Consider the following 27,508-nt stretch of genomic DNA (forward strand, 5'->3'; position numbering starts at 1 on the left):
TCAAACACTGTATTAAGGTTTATTCACTGGTCCATGGTACTCCAGCAGGTTATACATGTGGGGTGGGGTAAGATTCCTGGTTCTCAGCAGGGGAAATACCTTTTCGAAGTTATTCCTGTGTGCTAAAACAAGGAGCCCCAATGTGAGAGAAACCTCTAGTACTTTCTTTTAATTTATTCCACAAATGAGTGCCAGCTAAATGCAAGGCACAATGCTAGCTACCCGTAATATGTTTTGACTACCACAAAACTTTATATTTCTTAGTGCTTTTTATTTCAATTCTTTTGGCAGAAAATGAATATGTACATACAAAATTCAAAACAATTTCCTAAAATGGTTTTAGTATTCGCCAGTCATTGACATCTTTATTTTGAAAGTTTGAATTGTCGAATATGTCTAAAGTGCATTCTTGCAGCTAATCAATAGCAGCATTTGTTTTGTTTATAAAATCTTAAGAAACATTCAGACAAGAGTTGGAAATGTCACGATAAAAAATAAAGCGTGATCAGATATATTCTTCCTTAATCACCCAAGACAAACACTTGCATGAATTAGTTTATAAGTATACAAGAAATATACAAAAAATAGCATTAAAAAAGTTCACACGGCAATGAAAAAAGGGGGGTGTCTTTCTCTGCTATTCATATTAAATATGGCAAGTCATATAATGTAAAAAGGTTGCTGAATCCTAGCTGTCTTTGGAACCATAGAGAAATCTTTGATCTAGGCTAGTGTTATGACGTAGCTGAGGTCTGTGATAGTCAACAAGTTGGACTTCTAAAAGATGACTCAGACGACTCCTGGCATGGTTTTGGGAAAATCACCAACAAAATGAAAATGTTCTTTCATTAGTGAGACTGTTCATGGCTTCTTGCGCCTAAAATGTGAAAACCAGCAGTTAGTGTTGAATTTTGCAATCAGTAACACATCCAGAGTAATTTAATCTCTAGGAAGGCTTTAAGAGAATTCCTGGTTTTATTATGGGAAAAAGTTTAAGTCCTTGAGAGAGAAAGCAAATAATTTACAAAATATGCTTATCCAATATTAAACTTTAAAAAAGGACTTCTCATCTTTATTTATCGTGTTGCAATGATTTTCCAAATTGCCTAAGGAATACATATGTTAAAAATGGACACATGGACTTGTGTACGTAGATATTTGAAAAGTTTTTACTAATTATGGAAAAAGAATTGGCCAGACTCTTGGGTATGTGTTTAATAGAAGAGGGAAAGTCTGATTCCTTTCCCAACCATAAATCCCACCATTGTTTTACTTCACTGAATACTTAATTGCTGTAACAAGACCGAGAGGCAAGTTAGGAAAGGATGAATTACAGGAAGAGCTGCCATCCCTGACGAAAGCCTTTAGCCTCCCCTCCTTATAGGGGATAGAGCCCAATAGTGATCTCAATTCAGCCTCTGAAAGCTATGAACATTGGCAAAGTATGAACAAGAGCGAGCCAAATCTTTCATCACCTCCTGTTCTTGCAGCTCTAATTGCTCTTATCAAACTTTCCAAGGTTCTCAGAATTGCTGCTGCCCTACTGCAGTCGGCCAGTAGGGCCCAGATGTTCTAAGCGGTAAACAAAAACCACATTTGTTCTCTTAAAAGAAAGTGGATGGTAGGGAGAAGGGAAGGTAGTGGAAGTACTAGAGGAGGGGAAATATATACAGAAAGGCCCCAATTGGGCAGTACTCACTTGGGTTGTGCGTGATGCTGATATCCAGGTCCCAGTTGAGATCCTGCTCTCATCTCTACAGCCACAGAACACTGATAAGAAAATTACAGAAAAGCTCAGTTCCTCTCAGCAGTCTATAAAACACAATTCTGCCAGATTCAACCAAGGCAAAAATCCATTATTGCTTTCTAGTTCAGCACAAGCACCTATGTTAAAATACCGGTCAGCTACTTTACAGATCATCCAGGTAAACTTCCTCATTTTAGATAAGGAAGAGTTCTTGAGAAAGTGGCCATGGCCAGCACCAGCTGGGCCTCTCAGGCCCCACCTTCCCATGCTCTTTCCACAAGAGGCTCTTATCAGGAATAAGTTCCACAGGGAGGTTCTGAGAGAGTCCCATCAATTTGATGTGAATTCTTGCCTAAGGTGATGCTCTCTGACTTGATTCTTGGGCTCTATCCTTCCATGCTGAAAACGGGCTTTGAGCCAAAGAGCTCCAGTAAGACCAGACCTAAAGAAATACAAATACCCTCACAGGTTTGCTAGGGCAGGTCTACAGGCTGCACTGGCAATGTGAGATCAGACCTCGGCTACTTCAAAGAGCATGAAAAGCTACAACTGTGGGGCTTGTTGAAATATGACATCTCTAATTTTTATTAAGCAGACAGATATTTAATTTTCACCCCTACCCTTGTTTCTACATCGGTCCATTCAGACTCTGCACCTTCTGGTTGGGCAGGTGCTACTGTGGAAGATCTTCGTTTTCGGCTACGGAAAAAGGGGAAACATGATGTAACAATTATTTTTGCATCTAACAACAGGAAAAATATTAGAAATAGGGAAATATTACTACACTTCTTCAGAGAATTAATGATACATTTTACAGGCTATTCTGTTCCTCAGGAATGAGCAGGTGAGAAAATGATAGTTCTCTTAAAGAGATACTTACCCAGTTGGTGATTCTTGTTTCAAAGTCTCAATGTCAGTAAACTGAACAGATTGTCCACCACCCCTTGTTTTAAAAACATCACCCTAGAGCCAAAAGAAAAGGTCGCCATTACACTTTGATACATCCAAATAATAAACATACATATATATATTCCAAATTGAACCTCAGACTACTGTTTTAAGGCAACTCCTATCCACAAAACCAGGTGGTGCTTGGGAGTGCTGGGTCTGTGCTATTAAAATACTGTAGACAGTTGAGTACACATCTCTCACTAAACAAAAGAAGTCCAATGCAATATAATCAGTAACATTTTTAATTGCAGGAAATAATATTCATTTTTGTCTAACCTTTAATATAAAAACTATGCTTAGGAACTTGACATCTACTGTAAATTTCTTAATGTTCTAAGGCATTATACTTTCCTCTCTGGATGTGCCACTCTCCTCGTATTCAAAAGACAGTACAGTCTTATTTGAAACTATAGTTATAAGAACTGTCCTCTAAATTAAATTTGAAATGAAAAACTTCCCCTCTCCCCTGCCCCAAGTCTTGTCTTTTACTTCCCTGATTATTCACTGACTCTATGATCAGGAGAAAACTCTTCTACAGATAGAAGGGAAAGGGCTTTGGGTAGCTCAATACTTAGTAATTTTGATAGGTCAAATTTTAATGTGGGCTTTTTATCTTGAACTGACAGAGAGCAAAGACAATTCTTTAAGTTTACTTTTTTAAAAGTAGGAGCTAAAATTAAATATACATTAATTAAAAGTACGAAATAGATCTGTAGTTCCTCTAACAAACCTGAGAATCTAAACGTCATTCAATAGAAAGCAAATTTAGTCCCAGTTTAATAGATTCACAACCTAAGCAGTTACTTTAGTTTTCCAACAAAGAGGATATATACAATATCCATTGATGTTCCAGTTGACACTGCCTGTGTGTCATCAAAGAAATAGACAAGGAAATGGATTTTTGTTAAGTTTTGTATATTTTTTTCTCCTTTGTAAATTTGTTTTTACCTTAATTAGTTTAGTTTCAATCTCCCCATCCGAGGCTAGTTCCTGGTGGGTCAGCATGTACTTCTCACACTTAGCTAGTGCCTTTTCATTTGCAACAGATACTGTGATGGCATGAGGGACATGTGGCTGCATGACTGTTTCAGTTTGCACATTAGAGGCAGGCTTATGATCTACCCATCTGTCTCCTGCAGAGCGTGATCGTCTGTGTCGGAGACGAAGTGGTGGCACATTCTGATCAGGTTGAAAGGAATCGAGAAACAAGCATAACCCAGAATTAATTTAAGGGTATTATTAGAAGTGCAGCAGGTTTGGCTACAGTAGTTGGTGCCAATATCAAAACAAACACATGAACCTTTTCAAAAGCTAAATGTTATTCAAGTAATTTAAATGTTCTCTTTGTATTTAAACACAAAACCAACAACATCTTTTAACACCAGCTTGTATATTATATAATCTACCAGGGAGCTTCCCTTTCAACAAAAAACAAGGACAAATTCTGGTAATGCTGCTAGTCTTTCCTATATAAGTGTTATTTAAGACAAATGATGCACTTTGCATTCTTGATCCAAAACCATTATTTGTGCCTGCTATTTTGAGGTAATCTGTTAGGCCCACAACCATGTTAAAAGCTTCAATAAGATCAGTAAAAGCCTAAACATGTCATAGGCTTCTAAACAAGAGAAAAGTACACTTTACTCAAAGACAGGAAAATAAAAATAAAAGCTGAAGGGGCTGGATAGTACAAAATACTAAAGAACATAAGGTATAATAAAAACTCTATGTATAAAATGATTAAAAGAATGTAAATAAAGTACTTCTGAAATTTTAAAATCTCTAAACAACATCATGGAAAATTCAAACACAACAATGGGTTTACCAACTATTTTTTTCACCAAACAGTTCATAAAGCTTCCAAGAACTAGATAAAGAATATAGTGTCAAATTAATCTATATCATACAATAAAAAACTAGTTGCTTACACTCAAATGTCATGTAAATTTGGGAAAGTTAAATTTAGCACATTTAACCTAATAAAAAATATTTCATATACAGGGCATAGTTAACTTTGAAGCAATTCCAAAATCTTTAGAATTTTTCAAACATTTCTGTATGAAACAGTTTGTCACAGGCCAAAGCCTTTGAAGATCCCAATTTCAAATGCATATCTGGAGATCTAAAGCATTTTCCCTATATAATTATACGAAACAAATGAAGCACCAGTGACAAATCAGGATAGTATAAAACATGGGCAATATAGTTTGCCCCTAAAGATGCCCAAGCTTCACAGCAAGCAGGAAACGTTCCATTCTTAAAATAGCTTAATAAATATTGAACAAAAGTCTGGCTGTCATGATCTACCATTTAGCAAAAGTGATCGTTTTCTTGAACACATTATATTAGTAATAAACAGATTCTAAAACAAGCTTCAGAAAGATAGACCTTACAACCTACTACCATTTATTAAATACGTGAGACTTAAAATTTCTTCACTGAAGTATTATTTCTTCACTTGACATAATTTTTGACCAACAAACCTAGATGTATAGATACTAGCCTAAACTTTTCTGCTGCACTTCTAAGAGATTTTGATTTTAAGTGAGAAGATCTCTAGTAAATCCTCTTAAATCTCATAGCCAAATTAGGTATTACATTAATGTTGAAGGCAGGCCTTGAATAGTTTTGTCTATAAAGCTTTCATGAAATCAAGAGACTTATTAGAGTTGATCAGAAAGACCAGTCACCATAGTTTGCTCCCTAAAAAGGTTTAAAGTGATATCTGCAAAGTAAAGAACTTAAGAGACTTTAAGATTTCTATTGCCTTTGTAAATACATTGGAATTCATCACCATTCCTTAATAATCAGGAATGTAGGCCACTTGAGTGAAATTTTTCTGCACCCTAAATTATACAAGAAATCTAAAGCAAATATTTACCATAAAATTAATTTGTTTAGAAGAAAAGTTCTAAGAGCTATATTAAGATTTTACTAAATGTTAAGTTCACAATAATAACTTGGTTCATTTATTCAGATTCAAGGAGAAACTTTAATCCTTAAAAAGAAAATATAAATGTAAATTTGTTTAAACACCCTTGAATGAGGCAGAGCCCTTGTTAATTGAAATAAAGGTTTTGAGATTAAAAGCAATTTATTGGGCATGTAAACTTTCAGTAGTTACAAAACAACTGGCCTGGATTCTTCAAAACACAGTTTCATGAAAATCAAAAAGAGGGGGGGATCGTTTTGTATTAAAAGAGATTTAAAGAAACAAAATATCCACACCCAAAGCATTCACCTTGATAGCATCATGGATTGAAAAAAGATGTTACTGGGGAAATGTAAATATGAACTATATATTAGAGGATATTTATTCAGAATTAATGTTAACTTTTGTAGGTGTTATAAAGATTGTGGTTATATAAGATAATATCCTTATTCTTAGAGGTGAAGTGCCATGAAGTCTGACTTACTTTCAAAGGTTCAAGGAAAAAATGTTTACATATCTATATAAAGTTAACAATTGGTAAATCTAGAAAAGGGGAAAAAGCCAATACTGTACCATTCTTTCAACTTTTCTTTGGGTTTGACATTTTTCAAAATAAAAGTTTGAGAAAACAGTTTTCAAAGGTTCAAATACAACAAAAAAATCTAATTTGGGGAAGAAAAACCAAAAGAAAAAATTGGAAAATGTGCTGTAAGACACTCATATTCACATGCTCATTAGCTATGCAACTGAAAAGCAGATTACTGGGGTGTGTGCCACACTGACCTGTGTTCACTGAACACGAGGCTTCATTTCTGTTGCCAAATATGTGTACATTTTTTCAGCTGAAGAGCTAGGCCTCAATTTTGGGGTGATTTGATCTTTGAAATTAATAACATAAAAATTAGACTTTGTTTATATTGGAGCTCACCCATCTTTGTTTTGAACTTTCTGAACCAAGTTATAAAAACACAAGATTAAAATCTATTGCTATAATGCTTTATAAAATAATACTGGCACTGACCCTGCAGCAACGATCCTCTTCTATTTCTATCTCATTTCTGAATGTAGGAACCACCTCCCTGCCTTCAGTCCAGTACATCCCTTGCCTTCTGTCTGACACGACACAAGTTTTACTTTGTCCTGGCTCCTGCTGCCTACGCCTTGCAATGGATGTGACATTGAGAGGTGTGTTGTACGATGGAATTTTCTGCTCCCATTCCGAAATACAGGAAGCTACAGAAATGCTGCTGCAAGAGTTAGAGCGCCTATGTAGCTGTGGCTGGCTCATGAGTTGCTGGCCGTTGGAAATCTGAGCAATATAGTTACTAGGAAGCTAAAAAAATTGAAGAGAAATTAATGAACAAGATGGGAAAACTAAGAAACAATTCATCACTTTTCTATAATTTTAACACATGAACATAATTATACTAAATTTTTCTACTAAATTTGTACTAAACTTGTGTTTATACAAAATTAAAAAAATTTATAAATAGAAGTTTGAGAAATATAAAATAAAACAAAAACCTGATTTTTTATATAAACGGTCCCTAATCTGAACAAATTTTCTCTAGTCCTGAATTACTACACAACAACAAATAACTTACAGGCACTGGTGGTGGAGAAACAGTTCTTTGAGGAGCTTTTTCTCGATCCCGCTCCCGAGAGGGTCTTTCTGGCTTTTCAGTTTTGGGTTCAGTAACAATAGCCTTCAGTTGTTTCAGTTTTTCATCTTTCACCCAGAGTTTATTTTGCATTTCCAGCTGTTTAGCTGCCACTCGACGCTCCTACAGATTATCAATGGCAGCATGTATTCTAATTGAGTTATACCAAACAAGTACACCAAGTTACTGAAACACTTTATTTCCTAAAAGTAACAGTTCTCCAATTCTTCCTGAGTTAACTAGGCTTCATAATGCTAATTAATTTGTCATGAATTTTCAGGGCAGAGAAAGGAAACAGAATGAACTGAACAGGCAACTATTATTGCCACCACCCCCAAATCCTACCCCAAGTGCGGCAATTCAGCAGTACATCTGAAACAAACCACTGGTCTCTGCGATAAACACTATAGGACTAACACTCACGCATTCTTTCTCCCACTTCATTGTTGTTTCTGTCACCATGCCTTGCAACCTGGCTTCGAGTCTGCGTTTGTCAGAAAACTGTCGCTGAAGTTTCTGATTCTGGGTTTCAAGTTCCTGTTGCAGATTGCGCTTATCTTCTTCATAGATAGAAGTTGTTTTCTCTAAAATTTCAATCTGGAAGGCAGACCATTATGTTTAGTATTTGGTATGTAAATATTTCATGTATCTCTAAAATAATAGGGCCTGCTGGGTAGCTCGAGCTCTGTGCTCCTGGCGCCGGTTCGATTCCCATGTGGACCAGTGAGCTGTACCCTCTGCAGCCAAGACTGTGAATGACAGCTTTCCCTGGAGCTGGGCTGCCATGAGCGGTCGGAGGTCGGCGTGAGCTGCCTTGGGCTACACTGTGCTGCTGTGAGTGGCTGGCAGCCAACCTGAGCGGCCGGCAGCTGGCGAGAGTTGCTGTGAACTGCTGACTGACCAGCGACTGACTGCCTCAGCCTGGGGGAGTGTAAGGCTTATAATACCAGCATCGGCCTGGGAGCTGTGTCCTACACAACTAGACTGGGAAACAACGGCTTCAACTGGAGTTGGGGTGGGGGGCAGGTGGAAGAAGAGGGGGAAAAATAGAATAAAATAATCCCTTTCATAATTTGTTTATATAAGCCGAACTGTGAAAGAAAAATCATGGAGAAAGGATTTTCCTCTAACATTTCATCTGAATTCCTACCTCCATTCCTAGAAATGAGAACTTTTAAACAAGTTCCTCAGTGAAAAGACTAAGTTATAATTGACTTCAGGTGAAAAATTACCAAAATTCAGGCCTAAAATGTCATTCTTAAGGCTATTTTTGGAATAGAGAACACTCACTATATTGGTTGAGACTAGCTTCTGTCTAGAATGAATGTGTACCCCTCAAATGATCCTTTGTAAAGGAGAAAACAAACATATATTACCCAGTAATAAGTTAAAAAACCAAGCTATGAATATCACCAAAGCTAAACTCGAGAGAGCTCACTTGTTTAGGCCAGAGAATATTCTCTTCAACTGCTAAAATCTAACTCAAAGTTAAAGAGTATAACATCCCTTTTATGTTTTTCATTCACATGTCCCTTTTGGGGGTGGGATGAATATTAGTAAATGGCGATGGGATAACTCCCGGGAAGCAGCGGGTACAGGCTTGTCCAGCACAATGGCTCAGTCAGAGACCAGGGGTAAACAGCCAGCACATCCTTTATACTAACGCCCAAACCAACCTTATATTCTAAAGTTTTGTTTTTCTTCTCCAGTCGTTCTATTTCCAATTTCTGTCCTGAGATCATCTTTTCTTTTTCATTTAGTTTTCCTTGAATGTAGTTTTCTTTATTTAAAACGCCATTGTCAAATTCTTGCAACATAGCTTTAAAAGTAATAGCTGAAACAAAACATGCAGGTTTTTGTTTACTCCAATTCCAAAATAACCAATGAAATCAACTTTAATTAGCCGATACTATATAAAAAATATAACTATTCAGCAAATAAATCTCTCTTAAAGAATTAGTCTATAATCAGAAAACAAGGAAATCAAGAGTTTGATTCTCAAATCTACAAAAGACATTCATAGAAGCTTTCTATTATTGAAAAATATTAAGTCTTTCATTTTGCACTATGGCATCTCCTTACCAACCTTTATGGGTAAATAATATGCTTCAGGACAACAAATGCAAAAACAGAAATAACACTAGATTAATTTTAGGAACAGTTAGATTCAAGTTGAAATCCCTAGTATACCACTGACCATACCAGTTATATATGACTTAGGCAAGTTATTTTTCCAAGCATGCTTCCTCATTTCAAAATGGAATTTAAATACCACTTTCTTGTGAACATTAAAAGGAATTGATGATGATAAAAATAGTAGAGACATTTACTGAGCACTGACCATGTACCAGGCTGTTCACTCTTCTACATGGTTTTCATACATTATCTCATTTATCCTCACAACACCCTCTGAGGTAGGAATAATTATAATCCCCATTTTGCAGACTTGGAAACTAAGAAATAGAGGATCAAGTAATTTGCTCAAAGGCACAGTTATTAAGATGTAATTATGTCAAGTGCCTTGTAAATAAGTAACTAGTAGAAACTACAAACAAATCAGCTATTATTTCTTTGTGTCCATCACTATTAATTTTAAAAAGGGAGAGACTATACATCAACTTTTTTCTTTTGCTTTCATTTTCTTGGAATATAAAAAAGAGCTGTGGGAAAAGTTCCTTGTTAGTCTAACTCAACAATGCCCCGAGCACTACAAAGTGCAGAGACAAAATAACTCTATTCCACCATAGAACTCAGATTAATTGCAAATTTCTGGAGTTAAAAAATGATCACAGCTTTTGCCCTTACCTTGTTTGTTAAATTCATCAGTCATCATTTGTCGTAGCTGATGGCGTTTCTCTAATGCTTCAATCAGCCTGGGGAGAGTCTGCTCATCATTGATATCCAAAATTTCACAAGATGGCAAAGGTGGAAAACTCTGTAAAACCATTTCTGTAACCAGCAGTTCTGTATGGAATTATACAAAATTATAAAGTTACACATAAGAGAGAAAGAACTTATTTAAATAAGTTTAACACTGTCATTATAGCCCCAATCCAATTAACTGTGTACTTCTTGAGTTATCATAATCATACTTCCTTAAAAAATTAGCTATATAAAAGGAAAAGTTAAAAAAAAGTTATAGTATGTAACAAAAGAAATCTCATTTATACATGGGTTCAGATTTTTTTTGCACTTGGTTCTTGAGAAGTAAACAGTTCTCTTGTGTGAAATAGATTGGGGGGGGGAGGGAAGAGAGAGACAGACACACACTAATCAATGGGCAAATGACCAAACACCAAATCATACCTTCTCCAACTAGACCTGCCCGAGGGTGGTGTCTGTACCGCCGTCCAGGCGTTAAGCCACATATTGCCTTGTCTACTGGTCTTGCGACTTCAACTTCTTGGGTCATTTCCGCAAATCTCATGACTTGCTAAGATACAAAACAAACAAATGGAGTTTTGGGGTTTCTTTGTTTTACAAATAAACATACCCAAACCCTTCAGAAATTACTAAATGAAATAATAAATTGTTCATCAGTTCATTTCTGTAACTGATGGTTCTGTAGCACTTTAAAAAAATGTTCAAAATATCATTCTTCACACCCAAATAGTTGTTTCCTCTGCAGAAACTCTACGACTGTATTATGTAGGATAAATACATTAAAATTACCAAGCTTTCTTCATAATCTTCAGCTTTTGGGTTCACACATACGATCATGCGTACTTTTCCTTCCCCGTCGAAGTAGTTCTTGAACAGATGGGTTAACTTTGAATCTCGATATGGAACCATCTATAAATACATTCAAATCCAAATAAATACATAAGGTAAAAAGGTACCCAAAACTATACAAATGATGAAAGGCTGTTGCTTACCTTGTTAGTTCCATACATTTGGTTCTCTCTCAGGACTTCCATACATGTTCTTAGTGTCATTAGTGACTGGTTAATGTTACCTGACAGAAAATGTACACAGAAGACATTTAAAAATAATACATAGCTAGAGTGTGGTCTGTTTGCCTATAAAATCCTTACTTTATAGAAGGTAGATGGAAATTACAAATAACAGATTTTAGTGGCTCATTTAAAGAGCTGTCCATGCATGGTCTGGCAGTATTTCAGGAGTATTCTAACAGCAGTGTTTCATGACAGCTTAAATACTATGCTTCAGGGATTCTATCAAAAGGGCTCTACTGAATGCAACACTGTACTTCATGACGCACAAAGTTTCTTCCCAATCTTAAATTCTTTTAAAGCATATATTAGATGCAGATGTTTAATTTCCTCATATTAAAATATTATCTCTAAAGCATGACCCATTTTAGGCTATAGTTGGCTTCATCGACATGAAGTCTCCCCTGCACCCAGAGGGGCTCCAGTCAAGTGTATTAGGATCCAGCTAACTCTCCCCTGTACATCTACACAAGGATTTCTTAGGTGGCACACTTCCGTGTTTCCCTGAAAATAAGACCTAGCCGGACCATCAGCTCTAATGCTTCTTTTGGAGCAAAAATGAATATAAAACCCGGTCTTATTTTATATTATTACATTATATTATATTAAAGACCCAGTCTTATAGTAAAATAAGAGCGGGTCTTATATTCATTTTTGCTCCAAAAGACGCATTCGACCTGATAGTCCGGCCAGGTCTTATTTTCAGGGAAACACAGTTTGAACATGTCCAACACAAAACTCATTAACTGCCCACACCTACGCCTCAAACCGCTTCTCCTCAATCAGGATCATCATCTTTACTCTCCACATCCAGGTAGGCGGAGCTACTTCCTAATTAGCTCTCAGTTTTGTCTGATCTTTGCTTCCAGGTCACATGACTTTTCATGTGAATTACTGTAAAATGCTCCTAACTGCTTTTCATCTCTAGACTTGTCCCTGGTAAATTAATTCTCTACACTGGAAAAATGATCTTTCTAAAAGACTAATCCTTCACTGACTTTAAGGGGAGGCTGTATAACAGTAGAAAGACAAGTTTTGAGAGTCTAACTAACCTGAGTTTGAACCCAGGCTCCAATCTGGGAAAAATTACTTCTCCCAACCCATTTCCTCATCTGAAAGATGGGTATGATACAATCCTGAAAAGTCAGAATCAAAAATCAAGCCCATGTATAGTAGAAACTACGAGACACCAGTCTCTTAATAACAGGTAGCCACCATTATTCCCTCAAGATAAAATTCAGATTTCTTCATATGCCTCAGGTGTCACGGTTCACCACCCATATCCTCCATTGCAGCTACCCTGACCCTGCCATATTCTCTCAAGACTGGTCTGTTTATAGGTGGCTGCCTCCTCTGTCAGGGATGATGCCTTTAATCCTATCTTAGTCATAGAGCCCACTCCCCAATTGAAGTGTCAACTCCATGAATTCTTCCCCACCCCCAGAACCCGCCTTTCACCCCAGGCTGGATGGAGCAGCTGTACTCTACTCCCACAGTACCTTGTGTCACTTCCATCATACTCTACTGAAACGGCCTTGTTAACTGCCTATCACCTGCACCAGGCTGGACACTCTAGGGGGCAGGGCCCTATCCTTTATATCTGTGTTCCATTGGCACACAGTAGGTACTCCATAAATGTTATTAACATAAAACAACTTGAATGGCTATACAAAATGAAACATTGAAAAAAAAATATAGATTTCCTTTCACTTGGCTCTTGTGTTCAAAGAGCTTTGCCACCTCCAGAAGCTGATTTTTTACCACGACGAATGTTGGAGTAACTGTTAATTTCACTTTAAGGACCCAGTCCCAACAATACCAGCAATAATATAACAGGCACTTTCACTATGAATGTAACTTATATTTATGTTAGCTATTTTTCCACGTTTTTAAAGAAATAAGTATATTATAATAGAGTGATACCAAACCAGCAAAACTGAAGGAACAACATTGATCATTAAACTTAGCCTCTAAATTATGAAATTGACAATTATGCTTAAACCTCATCAATAAGCAGATGATAAACTGGCATTGCAAGTTTCTGAAAGTTGTAGCAATAAATAAGTACTGTGCTTCACTCACCAGCTTCTCGTAATCTGTTCCCTTCTGCTTTTGTCCGGTTAGTTCTTTCACTTCCAGCAAGATCTACCAAGGACAGCTGGCTTATAGTGATTTGTTCTTTTTCCTGATCATAATGCCAATAACATAACATGAGCTACTGGTATAACTAGTTTACAATGTTCTTTAAATATTTAGATCAACAAATTACTGTATTATGAATAGAATATTTGCACAATACAAAATGTACCAGTTGGAGCAAAGGGTACATGATTTGGGAGAAGAGTTTGCTAAAAGCATATGATAAATATACTCATGACATTAACGATTACTTGCACACTGGTCTTCTACATTATACTGTTAAGTTCCATAGAGCTGAAAGTCTGCCTTTTAATGATTTTATCTCCAGCACCTTACGCAAGGCCTAACACTCAGCAGGAGCTCAATAAATAGCTGCTAAATAGTCTAGAACAGGGCTATCCTAAATTTTCCTAGAATCAGATATTTAATAATTTCATAATATGCTAATAATGTTATTAAGAAATAAAAATCAAGAGGTATGATATTGTAATAGTAAATGTGATTCAAAGGAAATCAAGTGTATGTGGAAGCCTGACTTACAAGCATTTCCTAGCTAACAGTTATCAAGTGCTGACTAAATATAAGCCAAACACTGGACTCAACTTGACAGGTACTACCTCCATTAATCTTCTCTGCATTATGAGGAGTTTAGTAGTTAGGTCAGATAGTAAATTAATCAGAATTTGATTGCTGGTGGTCTTCAATACCATGATGTACCCTATCTTTCTGCCATCTGGAAACCTTCATGATACCACACTTCATAATACGGTTTGAATGAATTACACTTTAATAGCTTCAAGTTATTAAATGATTCATATTTGGGCTCAAATGCTGTCACTAATTGATGTAAGCCTTATAGCGCGACAGGCCCAATAGTAAATGGTGATCAACAGGGGGCCCTACTGGCCTATCAGCCAAGAGAAGAACAATTTAGAATTGGCCATCTCCTGAACTGTACCCACCCTGGAAAGTTAATTACTGACATTTAAAAACCATTAACTGAATTCCCACACACAAAATGAGTCCTCAGAGATAAAACAATGAATCACACATTCTTCTATTTTATCTCCTCTATTAAAGAGATTTATAAAGATTTGTAAATCTTTTTCACAGCAAAATTCCAGGTTCTAAGATTCAACAGCCAGTTTCCCAAAACTACACCATCTAATGGAACAATTAAAGTCATTACCTACACATATATTAATCTAGAGCAATCTTCATTGCAATGAAACCTTCCTTATTTAACTCTAATTCCAAGAATTAGGGATTCAGTTAGAACAAGAAAAATTCCACACACAACAACTTTACCTGTAAGACACTGTCTCCATCTGCATCCAGTGGAGCTTGAACTAATTTAATGTTGAACACACTGTGGGAACGGCTGGACTCACGATTCAAATGTGTGTTAGCAATACGTCTCTTTTTCTGGCCTATGATGACAGAAAAATCATTGATCAAATTTGAACTCAGTTATTTCAATGTATATGCTTTCTACTAAACCAAAAAGTACTGCTGTCAAATATATTTATCGTTTTACAGTTTTCCGATTTTAACTCTAACCTCTCCAGAAAACTTCAAAAGCCTCCTCAGTAGATTTCACTTCTACTTCTGTACATCCTGCAACATACATGTTATGGTTCTTATCTTCACGAAGCAATTTAGATTGTGGAGGTCTATGGGAAAGAAAAAAAACCCATTAGTTTCCTAAATTACGAGTTACTAATATCTCAAGACTAGGACTAAAATTCCAGGCAACATGACATCCATTCTTATAAATGGAACAAGCTTAAGCAAGATCTCAGAAAAACACTAAACAGACAACTGTAAGGATATATAGTCAATATTAGTTACATAATAAGATAACAGGAACCTGTTTTGTTTTAAAACTTTTGCTCTAATTTGTTTTGGCAAAGCATACGAAACAACACTTACTAAACAATTAGAGATCAAAGTAGTATAGCAACATCACATGCACAGGTTAAGCATCAAAAGCTAGCATTTTCCTAATTTTAAAAGATCACCAGATAGAGCTGGTTCTGACCTCAGTGTCACCAAAAAAAAAAAAAATTCAGAAAGAGTTTGGTATATATTAGGATTGGCAATCCTTCCAACGTGGCTGGTCAAGTTTTAGTCTATATGGTAAGGTAAGGATGGGAAAGGGTGCTTGCCTGTTTGGCCTCAGTCCTGTAAATGGTGGGGGCAGAAACATTTACCATGCACCATCAGTCAGTAAATGACAGATTTTTCAGGAAGCAAGGAGGGGCTCATAGGCAGCAGTCAGCCCAGTACCAATGAAAAATCACCTACATGCAAACATGCCACAGATGCCAAATACTAGTATAACTACACCCCTCTCCTTAAGAAAAGAGCCCCATCACATACACAAAGTCTGTGTTCCTCATGGGCGTGCTGCAACTGTTCCACCTACCAAAGGAATAAGGTATAAGTTACGAGTTACTGTTTCTACAGCAGCCATCTCTCAGCAACATGCTCAGGCCAGAGTATGTGACAGTCACAATGAGTCTTATCTTAAAAACCCTCCACTTGTAATATTTCTTCATTGTATTAAAAAAACATGTTAATCATAAATGTTAATCAGCTCAAAAAAGGCAGGCTATACACCACTGTAACAAATGAAACCTGAACTCCGTGCCAAATAAACACCCTGTGAGTTCAAACTTACCAGAAAGGTTACAAGGCACACAAGTCAGTCCTTTTGTGCGACTAAATAAATCAAAATAATAGGCTCCTCTGAAAATAATCTCATTTAGAACAAACCAAACAGAAAATTGGTACATGTGCAGACATGAAACTGACTGGTGGCAGTGAATGACATCACACAAGTTTAGGAAAATGGGTACACAGAACGGACACTTTGAAACAAATGGGAAAGTAGTCCATACACTTTAATGTAAATAAAACTGGATATACTGACATCTGTTCAGTCTAATGGTTTCCTAAATCCAGCTGTTTCTCCAATAATGTTGGATTAGACATATACACGAAAGTTTAACGTAAATTACAGGTCTTTATAGCATTTATGTCCTGAGAGGCCCTAACGAAGAGGGCACTGCAGATGAGCATTTAGCTTAAGAAGAAAACCATCAACTCAGGAACAAGACATTAACATTAGACATGAGATTACAGAGTAAGTTCTGGCAAAAATGCAGGTTTATTGTTTGTGATGCCAGGTTGTAATTGGTTTTCATTCTCAGCAGGGCAAGACCCAAAGAAATCTAAGGAGTAGGCTTTTAACTCTGGCAGAATGACAATATACCACTTCATATTAACTAATGAGGGAAGGTCTGTGAGTATTAGTTGTACAGACAGCAGCTTTAGGCTCCATTCTGTAGAGATCACTAAGACACAGATGGTTAAAATGGCTACAAATTCCCAACATTAAAGGTCAGGTTCTTGAAAGGTAGCCCCAAGGCACATCCTTATACAATTAAGGTTTTCTTAAAATATAGCCCAGGGTCAAGAGTTATCAACAGTAATGTCTAAGATGAATATTCAGGTCTTTCTTCTCCTTTGATGTCTTAACCCACGATGTCCCTAATATACCTGCATATCTAGTTAATAATAAAACGACTCATTGAGTACCAACTGCATTAATACACAAGTTATATTTCATTTTGAGTGCAAAAGAAAGCATTATCACCATTTATAGATGAAGAAACTAAGGCTCACTGAGGTGAAGTGCCTTCCCCAAGATTAAGCAGCTAAGGGCTCTCTTCACTACTTACTTGGGCTTTATGGGATCAAACGGCACCTCTTCCAGTAGATCATATATGTAATTATTATATATTTCAATATAAGAGACAAATACACCATAGACACTATCTTCATCAACCTGTTCTGCTTTGCAAAATTCTTGTACAGTTATCATATCTGCAAACTCTGGATCTACTTGTCGTCTGAAAAAAAGAGGGAAAAAAAGCCAAAAAGTCTGATCTTATACATTGTGAGTCATTATCAACAGTAAATGATCCCGAGGGAAAACTAAAAGATATAACATAGATGACCTGCCATTACAAGCAGAAATGCACAAAGCAACTTTATTCACACTCACAGTTGGCCAACAATACTCCCATGTCCTCCCAGATACACAGCACAGGCTTTTATACCCTCTCCCACCCAGAGTGGCACCATCTGTAAGCAGTGATTCAAAAGCAGTGTGCTCAAAAAACAAAAACGAAAAACAAAACATCAAAACACAAAACATCTGAGCAAAAAAAACTTACTCAAGAACATTCCTCATCTTGGGTCTCACTAAAGTCAACTGTCAGATCACCTTCTCCACTTGTGTTCACCATTTCTTATGCCTGAGGAAACTCTGGGACCGGATTTCCCTTAGGCTAGTGTTGCATACATATGTAACCACTTACTTGCCAGAGGGGGTCTTTGGATTGGGCATGGCTTCTCTTTTCTGCCGTTCTAATAAGGCATCAACTTCACACTGTATATCCATGCTATTCCTATCATTAGATTTAAAAACCTGAATTGGGGGCAAAAATCAGACCATGATTTTGAGAATTTGACTTAAATAGTAAGACACACATATTTAACAAATAAGAAATATTTATTATTTAAATATATTTAAGGTTTCAAAATGTATACAATGCTAATATTTCCAATTCGTTCTCCCTTAATGCTACTGTATCCACAGGTATCTTGGTCCCTATGTCCTCAAGTGAAACAGTTACAACACAAAAAGAATTACACTTACATATCGTTTAGCTTGAAATGACCCTATACTGTTAAAGATCATGTCCAAACAACGAGGAAGCAGCCCTCCTTCCCCTGGAGAACCAGTCATGGTGTGGGTTTTTCCACTTCCTGTCACACCATATGTAAAAAGGAGACCTACAACAGAGCAAGTCACACTGGATTATATCTTAAGTCCTCCACTTATGATATTTCTTCACACACTTAAAATTAACCAGCTCAAAAAAGTAGGTTTAACATCACCCTAACAAATCTGAATTCAAGGATGACTATAAACCAAATATATAAGTATCAAAAAAGTTTATGAGGAGAAAAAGAAAAATCCAACAAAACTGCAAGAATCATACCATTTTTGCCACGAATAAGGTCATCTACCAAGGGATTAGCCACAACATCAAAGAGTTCCTTCTGGGTGGTATGAGTACCAAATACTTGTTTAAATGAATACTGAGTCTGTGGGGAAGAATAAAAAGTGCATAAATGGATTCCACTATAGGCTAGAAACACAGTTGTTTAAACTTATTCAGATGTTCCTTTATGAACATTTAAGATCTAGATGCACACAGAAAAAAGTACAAATGCTCTTTAAACTTGGAACCCTTAAAAAAGTCATGACATACTTAATAATACCAATTATATATTGGTAAATATTTATAGTTATAACTACTGAAGAGAATGTAGAAAAATCTTAAGTCCACTAATACTTCATAAACTAAGGCTGATTGTTTTAATTAAATGACTAAGAAGATCAAAAGGTATCATGATTCAGACTTGTGAAAATCCTCCAGTAATACTCCATTTACTGCTTTCTATTTTTTCTTATAAAGTTGTCATTTAAAATGGCATAGCAGCATAAAACCAAGTATTTTGATGTACTAGTTTTTTAAAACCAGCAATGAATTGTAAATATAAACTCATCTGAGTTCTTATATGAAATAAATTTTAAATAAATTGTGACCTTTAAGAAAGCAATACTTCAATTATCAAATCACTTTCAAAATATAAAGTATAACCATATTATCAAAAATATTTCCAAACTCTTACTTTAAAAATTAGATTGGAGATCAGGGTATAAATTACGTAAATTACAATGTCCTAATTGTCCATGGGCTTGAGTTCTATTATTTCTACTTTTGCTATTTTCTAGTTTTATTGGATTGCAGACATTGCAATTGTTTCTTCAGGTTTCCTGAATTTCTTGCTGTTTTTGCGTCATGAATGTCAGTGCTAAGTTATTTGGTACCTGAGTTATTTGGTACCTAAGTTATTTGGTAGAATTTATTATGGATTATAGCCTTTATCAAATGGCTCCCTTTTTTCTGTTTTACACCCTTTACCTTAAATTCAACCTGCTCATATATCAATATCATGACCCTTATGTTTTTAAAATGAGCAATTTTGTCCCCCAAAAGGAGACATGTATAGATTAGTACACAACAGTAGACACTTAGCACTGACCATGTCCCAAGCACTGCCTTATCTTGGTAGTAAATCGTTTCACTCTTACAACCTCCAATGGAGGTACTATTAATTATTCTGCTCATTTTATAATTTGTTAAAGCTCACACACCAACTTCAGCTAGGCCAACTCTCACCCTTGTGGAAGTTTTATTTCCTAATCCAGTGAAAAAGCTTTAGAATTGACAAAAAGAACAAAGAATCTTAGAACTGAAAGGATATACACAAGATAGTGCTGACAGGTTAGTCAGACGACCTCCAAGTCCTCATGAACAAATCCCTCCTTTCCAGGTAAAGAAAACTGAGGCAAAGGAGGAACTGCCCCAAGCGTACGGAGCTAACTAGTGTCAAAACCATTTCCAGCCCAACACTGTTTCTATTATTCAGTGTGGCCTTCTGTCACAAGGCAGAACTTTTAATCCCCACCAAACCTCTTTGTAGTGTTCACATATACTTAAAATGAACTCTAATAAGTAAAACTCAGTCAGTCATTTTTCAACTATTTGACATTCTCAAAGGCCTACTCCTCCATGAAGCCTTCCTAGACCACTCATTCATGCTTAATCCACATTTATTGAGTGTTTGGCAGACACTAAAAAAAAAGAGAAGGTACTTATCCCTTGAAGCTGATATTATTACAGGAAAAAGAGACAATACACAAGTAAATAAATCTATAGATTGTGGTAAGTTCTATCGAGGAAGTTTATAGAGTGCAGATCACGTGAGAAGGTGGGAAAGGTGCTACTTCTGGATATACTCTGAGTAGGTGACATTTAAGATAAAACATAAGGATGAAGAGCCATCCATACTAAGAGCCAAGGAAAAAGAGATCTAGGCCAAGGGAATAGCCCTGAGCAGAATTCTGGCTTATCTAAGGAATCCAGGATTGGATGAGTACTAAGAGATAAGGTGGCCAGACAGACAGGAAGCAGATTAAGCAGGATTTTGCCTTTTTAAAAACTACTGTGGGCCGTGGGCCCGCCTGGTGGCTCAGGTGGTTGGAGCGGCGTGCTCTTAACACCGAGGTCGCTGGTTTGATTCCCACATGGGCCAGTGAGCTACGTGCTCTATGGCTAAGATTGTGAACAACAACTCTCCCTGGAGCTCGGCTACCGTGAGCAGCCGGAGGTGTGAGCTGCCGAGGGCTGCTATGTGCTGCTGTGAGTTACTGTGTGCTGCCATGAGTGGCCGGTGGCCAGTGTGAGCTGCTGTGAGCGGCTGACTGACTGCCTCAGCCAGGGGGAGCACAAGGCTCATAATACCAGCATGGGCCAGGGAGCTGTGTCCTACACAGCTAGACTGGGAAATCAACAGCTTGAACCGGAGTGGCGGGGGAGAGAGGCAGAAGGAGGAAAAAACCCCAAAACTACCGTGTTAACACAAAAATAAGACCTAGCCGGACCATCAGCTCTAATGTGTCTTTTGGAGCAAAGATTAATATGACCCGGTATTATATTTATATATTATATTATATTTTATTAGATTATGTTATATTATACCTGGTCTTATACTATAGTAAAATAAGACCGGGTCTTACATTAATTTTTGCTCCAAAAACTGCATTAGAACTGATGGTCCGGCTAGGTCTTATTTTCGGGGAAACATGGCATATTCCTTGGAAGCTTTTAAACAGGAAAATGGTGAGATCTGCTTTATGCTTTAAAAGATCACTCTGGCTGCTCTGTGGAAAATGGATTAGAGAAGATTTGGAGTGGAAGCAGGCAGTCCAGTTAGGCCTCAACGTGGTTTTATCACTGCTACTCAGAGTGAGGTCAGTAAACCAGTGCCTTCTGAGAACTGTTTGTTTCCAGTCTAACAGAAGATTAACTGCAGAAATTGACAGTAAATGTTTAGAAACTTTTGTAGCCATTTGACATGGCTGCAACATCCCAGGATGCGATCAATGGGTTTATCTCACTAAACAGATTATAAACCCGTTCTAGTGTCTAACTGACATGGTTAGTTCCATGTGGCAAAGCTGCACAAAAGTATCAGTCACAATGCATTGAAAAAAGCTGTTCCTTCACCAGAGTTTGAGAACCACTGGTCTCTGTGACAGGGCTCACATGAAGGTGGTGGCAGTGGAGACAGAAATGAAAGGACAATTTCAAGATATACATTGGAGGAGAAGTGGTAGGACCTACTGATGAACCGGATATGAGAGGCACCAGGGAAAAGTAGGAACTAAGTTTCTGGCTTGAGCAAAACGGCACATGGTGGTAAAGGGGAAGCTAAAGGAGGAAGTGATTTAGAGGGGGGAAAAACCGAGAGTTCCTTTGGAGATGTAAAATCTGAGGTGCTTGTGTGACATCCACACAGTGGATGTTTGAGTTTAGAGCTCGGGAAAAGATTTAAGCTGGAGATAAAAATTTCAGTATTATTACCTATAATCAACATTTAAAGCCATGGAAAAGTATAGATAGATAAGAGAGCTGTGGATGTAGCCGAACTTGGTATTTAGAGGTTAGAAAAGGAGGAGGAGCCTGCAGAGTGGCCAATGAAAGACAAAACATGGAGAGTTGGAGGTGGGACAGGAGAGTGCGTCAGGAAGGAGGGTGCTCCTGAGAAGGTTATAATGACAACAAAGAGGCGTCCAACAAGTTTAGCAGCAAAGAAGCCACTGGTGGGCTTTTGATGAGCAATTTCACTGGAGTAATGTGCATAAAAGAATAAATGGGTTCTGCCCTTCTGCGGCCATCGCTGAAGGGCCAGTGGCCAAAATGAAGTTCAACCCCTTTGTGACTTCTGACCGGAACAAGAACCGTACAAGACATTTCAGTGCACCTTCCCACATTCGCAGGAAGATTATGTCTTCTTCTCTTTCCAAAGAGCTGAGACAGAAGTACAATGTTCGATCCATGCCCATCCGAAAGGATGATGAGGTTCAGGTTGTCCAAAGACACTACAAAGGGCAGCAAATTGGCAAAGTGGTCCAGGTTTACAGGAAGAAATGTGTCGTCTACATTGAACGAGTGCAGTGGGAGAAGGCGAAGGGCACGGCAGTTCATGTGGCCGTTCACCCCAGCAAGGTGGTTATCACTAGACTGAAGCTGGACAAAGACCACAAAAAGATCCTTGAACGGAAAGCCAACTCTCGCCAAGTAGGAAAGGAAAAGGGCAAATATAAGGAAGAAACAATTGAGAAGATGCAGGAATAAGCTAATCTTATATACAGCTTTCATTAAAAACTGTTAAAATGAAAGAAAAAAAAAGAGTAAATGGCAGCTTGAAAGTAGACACCACTGCCTGAATTAATCCTTTCTTTTGCATTCTAATAGTCATCTCTTTTAGCACGCCGGTGTTTCTATCTTACCTGTATGAGGGTTATTTACTTCCATCTATAGTTACTTCCCCAACTATAATCTCCATAAAGGCAAGAACTGTGTCTCACTCATTTTTAAATATCTCCTTCCACCCTCCAGCTTAGCACGTTTGTTGAACTCAATTGAATTCACTTTGCTCAACATTTTAGTAAAAATAAAAATACTTCATAAGAGGTAGATACAAGTATACAATGCCTATTAAATGTTATTTTAATCTCCACACTTGAAATTCTGTGTGTGTATATAAAAACTTCGTAGCACGATCATATACATCATTCCACATTAAACTATCCCTGACATACGTTCTAAGAAGCAGTAGATACCCAGCATTAAGAAATTATCCTCTAAAAGTAATCTTCTAATTCCAGAATACCACAGGTATGTCTGTGTATCCCAGGGATTAAAAACACTTTAGATTTAGATATGGTGGTTACAGTAAAGAAATGTCTTTCAAAAAAGTGGAAACACATAAATTTTGTTAAATTTGAAAAATGGAAAAGCCATTCAGGAAAGAACATATCAAGGAAAAACAGCTTGGTTCAGATAAGAAGTACCTCCTTATAGTCTCCATTTCGGTTGAGTCTGTAACCCTCAGGAGTATGAAGCTGAACGGTTGTATTATTGATCACTTCTATGCAACACTCTTGATCAAGAAAGCTCAGTGGGCGCACCCTACAGTATACCTGAAAGCACAGGAAAGTGTGACTTTTTACCTGACTTACCATTTAAGCTTTCCATTTATTCATTCAACAAATATTTGGTCTCTTAATTTAAGAGATCAATATAAACTTAGAGCTATGAAAACCAAAGCCTGCTACCTGATACTGTCAAATACAAACAGATTTTAGAGATAATACGAGATGTTAAATGCACATAAAATGAAAATAAATTTTGATAACAAAAGCATCAAATCCACAGCTTCTCTTCACTATTTTATCAGCACTGGTTTAATAAAGTTATACTACTACTAACATAAAAATCTCTCGAAAAATCAATAACATATCACACAATGAGAATTATTTGAAAATCTGTTAGAATTTTCTGGAACTGGATGTCAGTTAAAACTTGTCAGCTTAACACAATATACGAATAAATAGGTACAAAAACTGAAATGTGGTTTTCTTGGTCAGTGACAGGATTGATGAAAAAACTGTTCAGCTGTATGTGCAAAGCATCTGGTTCCCTCAACTCAGACCAAGAGACTCACTCCAGTGCCAGTGAAAGGGAGATTTAAAATACCCCAGAGCAAACCAACCTTCTTGTGTTTGCCATTTCCTTTTAAAGCAAATTCCCAAGCCTGAACCTAGTGAGGTACAAGCAATTATGAGTAGTCATTAGACTGAAGTAACAGTTCTACATCAAAGTCTTAATGAAACTTGGTCCCCAAAAGCATGGAGTTTGGGGCTTTCCTCATGAAGTATGCCATCAGGTAGGGCTTAATAGTCCTAAAGATGGGAGAGGATGCTCATCCAAGCAGAAAGTTTTCCCCTGTCTCAGAGAGTACGAAGAATTCTCTGGGACAGTTGAAGATTTTTCATTATCTCACTTTTCAAATTATAATTAATTATAGGAAGTATGCAATCAACAACCAAAAACTTCATTTTACTGGACTAATGAATCCTACATAGAAACAAAATTTCAAAGCTCGAAGTAGCCTTAAGCAATTTAGTACAATCTTTTTAACTAAATGTTCTTTGACTTCACTTCCACATCTCCATCCCTTCTGAGCATACACATAAGACATAAAAGGAATGAAGAGAAAATACACACACATAGATTTACAGGGAGACCTTACCCCAACTGGATCTTTAAGGCTCGTTTGGGATCCTTTTTTCACTACAAGTTTCCTGGGCGTCTTAGTCCTCCTAGACATAGATTAAAAACAAAAAAATTTCACTTCAACACTAACATACAAAAACTTCACCTATAATTTACACAGAGACAAATTCCTGGGCTTTATAAAATTATTCCTTAGCAGTTCCAAAACACTAAACCCTAAATAACTAACACGAATAAGACTAAATTGCATTAGTATAAGAGTGTCTGTGGCATGTATAATCCAAAAGTAATTAAAATTTGGTTTAGGAGACCTTTATGGTACTCACTTACTCTAAATTTGCTCTTTTTAGATTTTTTTTTGGGGGGGCGGGGGAAGGGGAACAGGACTTTATTGGGGAACAGTGTGTACTTCCAGGGCTTTTTCCAAGTTAACTTGTGGTCCTTTCAATCTTAGTTGTGGAGGGCGCAGCTCAGCTCCAGGTCCAGTTGCCACTGTTAATTGCAGGGGGCAGAGCCCACCATCCCTTGCTGGAGTTGAACCTGCAACTTTGTGGTTGAGAGCCCACTGGCCCATGTGGGAATGAACTGGCAGCCTTCGGAGTTAGGAGCACAGAGCTCCAATTCCCAAGCCACCAGGCCGCCCTGGTACCCACTTATTCTATATTAAAATAGCTTGGATATTTTCTTGAGCAACAATTTTACACAGGCACTACAAGTTTGAAAAATCTACAGATAATCGACCACATTTATCTTGGAAGACATTTACGTGTGTGTACAAATACACACACTGCACCAACAGCCATTGCCAAGGTAGACTGACAAGTGATTAACTTCAATAAATTATAAAGAATGCAGATGGATGAGTCCATTCTTTTATCAAGATTTACATCTATTCTTTCAAGGAACTGGTTATTGAATTCTCAAAACCTACCATCCTACCCCAAACAAAATGTGGTCCCTAAACTGCAATTTCTTGCTCTCTTAAGTAGTGTTAAAAAAATAAAAAGGGAACAGGCCCCAAATGGAGTCACTGTCTAAGCCCACATCACCAAAACAAGGTTTAATACCTAATCTAATTGCAGTTTCAGTCTCTCCCAGCAATGTAATCTCAGTCAGTCGGTATGGAATTTCCTGGTTAGCACCAATGAGGTAATCCACCTCATAGACCCCTGTGGTCCGCCATAGGAAGGTACCCTTGCCTGAAACAATGGGCTCTTTTCTTGTTCCTGCCCCCTTCTGCCTATAAAAGTCTCCCCTTTTGTACAGCAACTCAGATCTTTCTAGTTGCTAAATAGGATGCTGCCCGATTTATGAATTGTTGAATAAAGGCAATAAGATTTTTAAAATTTACTCAGTTGAATTTTATTTTTTATCAGTAGGTACAGTAGAAGATTGTTGTGATTTATTTCCCCATTTCTCTAGCATGCTTCCCCACCCCGACCCCAATTTACCTATAGGCTGGATGAACATTTAACACTAAAATTAAGTGAAATTATTGGCTTGGACGATAGATTATTAAAATAGTTTCTCAACATTTTCCCATGAAACAGAAGCAAATTAGTGTTTTAAGTGCAAAATATTATGATAGGTTTATTTCAATTCAACACTTTAAAAAAAAAGAAAGATTTTGACTTTGGCCTCTTAAGAAAACAAGTAGCCTTTGGAAACGAGTAGCTACAAGATGATTATAATTACAGTCAACCCTCTTCTGTGCAATACTATTTCTTTACGCAGTAGCGGTCAAGGAATTATGCTTCGCGGAAAATGTACTGTATTTAGTAAGGAATTAGTAAGGAATGTGGGCGGCCAAAGAATAGGGCAAAAGTAATCAGCCTATACAATGGGATGGTCTCGGCCTCCAGGCCACGGAGTGAACTAAAAAACACACGCAATGCTCACGACTGCCAGGGCTCTCCAGGGCCTGAGACCACCTAACCAACCCCAATACCAGACCCCAACACTCCGCCCCGCCTGCGACACGACCTCGCACTAACTCGGCAAAGCGCAACCAGGAGCGCGGGCGGCCAACAGGGAAAGGGAGAACTTAAGAAAAGGTTGCCGGAGGCGCCAAGAAGCCAGCTGAATGGCGAGCGAGCCGAATGGCAACCCAGCTAACGGGAACCGGGGTGTGGCACAAACCTCCCCCGACTTCGGGCCAACCTCTCCAGGCCGCGCGAGAGCCCAGAGCGGAGCGGCAGGCGCCGGGCTCGGGGGCGGGGATCGACCCGGATGGGTCTCGGCGCCGTGGCTCCCCCTGAGCGGTCCACGTGGGGACTCCTACTTTGGGGGCTGCGGCCGGGGCAGCGCCGGGCTCCGCGCAGACAGCTCGGCCCCCTGCGGGGGGCGGCTAGAAGAGACGCCCGCCCCAGCACCGAGGCCCGGCGGGGCTCCGCCGCCCCGTACTCACGCTGGCTTCATGGCAGCAGGCTCTGCGCTGCTCAGACACGCGCGCGGGACGCCGGGCTAGTTGAGGAGGGCTGGCGAGGACGGCGGGTCGCAGAGAGGAGCAGTGGGAACCGGCACACTGAGGGACGGCGCTCAAACACTGCGGTGCGGAGACAAGACCAGGTGCGCTCGCGCCCGGCGCATTTCAAACAGGCCAATCAGCGCACGCCCGGGGAAGGGGCGGGGCCTCCGAAGAAGTGACTGTTCTGCCGGAAGTGGCGTTCGTCTCCTAGGCGACCGACGCGGAAAAGGCGCGGAGAGTCTGGGTGTCGTTGCTGCCGGGCTGTAACCCAGACTTCAATATGAAATACAACGCTTTCCATTTCCGATGAGGAAATGGAGGGTTAATTTCCCCACAACACAAGAAGTCCAATGGAGTACCAGGTCCAGAA

At 38.2% G+C, this 27,508-nt stretch overlaps 2 protein-coding genes across 4 annotated transcripts; one reads left to right on the forward strand and one right to left on the reverse strand.

The window, feature by feature from the left end:
* KIF23 (kinesin family member 23) lies at positions 1-27,270 on the reverse strand. Of its 3 annotated transcripts, XM_019725645.2 has the most exons (24): positions 27,079-27,270; positions 24,688-24,757; positions 23,447-23,575; positions 18,459-18,564; positions 18,113-18,249; positions 17,772-17,881; positions 17,130-17,300; positions 15,766-15,807; positions 14,944-15,056; positions 14,692-14,813; positions 13,327-13,429; positions 11,167-11,246; positions 10,964-11,083; positions 10,598-10,724; positions 10,097-10,255; positions 8,968-9,125; positions 7,715-7,888; positions 7,235-7,414; positions 6,652-6,963; positions 3,647-3,877; positions 2,628-2,710; positions 2,368-2,446; positions 1,700-1,770; positions 1-877 (listed from the first exon to the last, which is right to left on the reverse strand). In XM_019725645.2, exons 1-24 carry the CDS (start codon positions 27,087-27,089, stop codon positions 862-864), a joined length of 2,904 nt encoding a protein of 967 aa, XP_019581204.2. In that variant the 5' UTR covers positions 27,090-27,270; the 3' UTR covers positions 1-861. The 3 variants fall into 3 exon arrangements, with proteins under 3 accessions (XP_019581204.2, XP_019581205.2, XP_019581206.2); XM_019725646.2 differs by lacking the exon at positions 15,766-15,807; XM_019725647.2 differs by lacking the exon at positions 6,652-6,963 and having other exon boundaries at positions 27,079-27,269.
* LOC141570562 (large ribosomal subunit protein uL24-like) lies at positions 21,114-23,440 on the forward strand. The gene has a single exon (XM_074327500.1). The coding sequence runs from the start codon at positions 22,290-22,292 to the stop codon at positions 22,725-22,727; it is 438 nt and encodes a 145-aa protein (XP_074183601.1). The 5' UTR covers positions 21,114-22,289; the 3' UTR covers positions 22,728-23,440.
* Positions 27,271-27,508: the final 238 nt, after the last annotated feature.

Source organism: Rhinolophus sinicus, linkage group LG03 (assembly GCF_036562045.2).
Source record: "Rhinolophus sinicus isolate RSC01 linkage group LG03, ASM3656204v1, whole genome shotgun sequence".
In the NCBI taxonomy this organism is placed as follows: Eukaryota; Metazoa; Chordata; class Mammalia; order Chiroptera; family Rhinolophidae; genus Rhinolophus; species Rhinolophus sinicus.

What these genes read in the sequence shown, in the direction of transcription:
- KIF23 (XM_019725645.2), bottom strand. An exon ending in AAATGTATGGAACTAACAAG is followed by an intron (nt 11,084 to 11,166) that starts GTAAGCAACAGC and finishes ATGTATTTATAG; the next exon opens with ATGGTTCCATATCGAGATTC. An exon ending in TGATGAATTTAACAAACAAG is followed by an intron (nt 9,126 to 10,096) that starts GTAAGGGCAAAA and finishes GTTTTGTTTCAG; the next exon opens with CTATTACTTTTAAAGCTATG.
- LOC141570562 (XM_074327500.1), top strand. Translation starts at nt 22,290, where the DNA reads ATGAAGTTCAACCCCTTTGTGACTTCTGACCGGAACAAGAACCGTACA.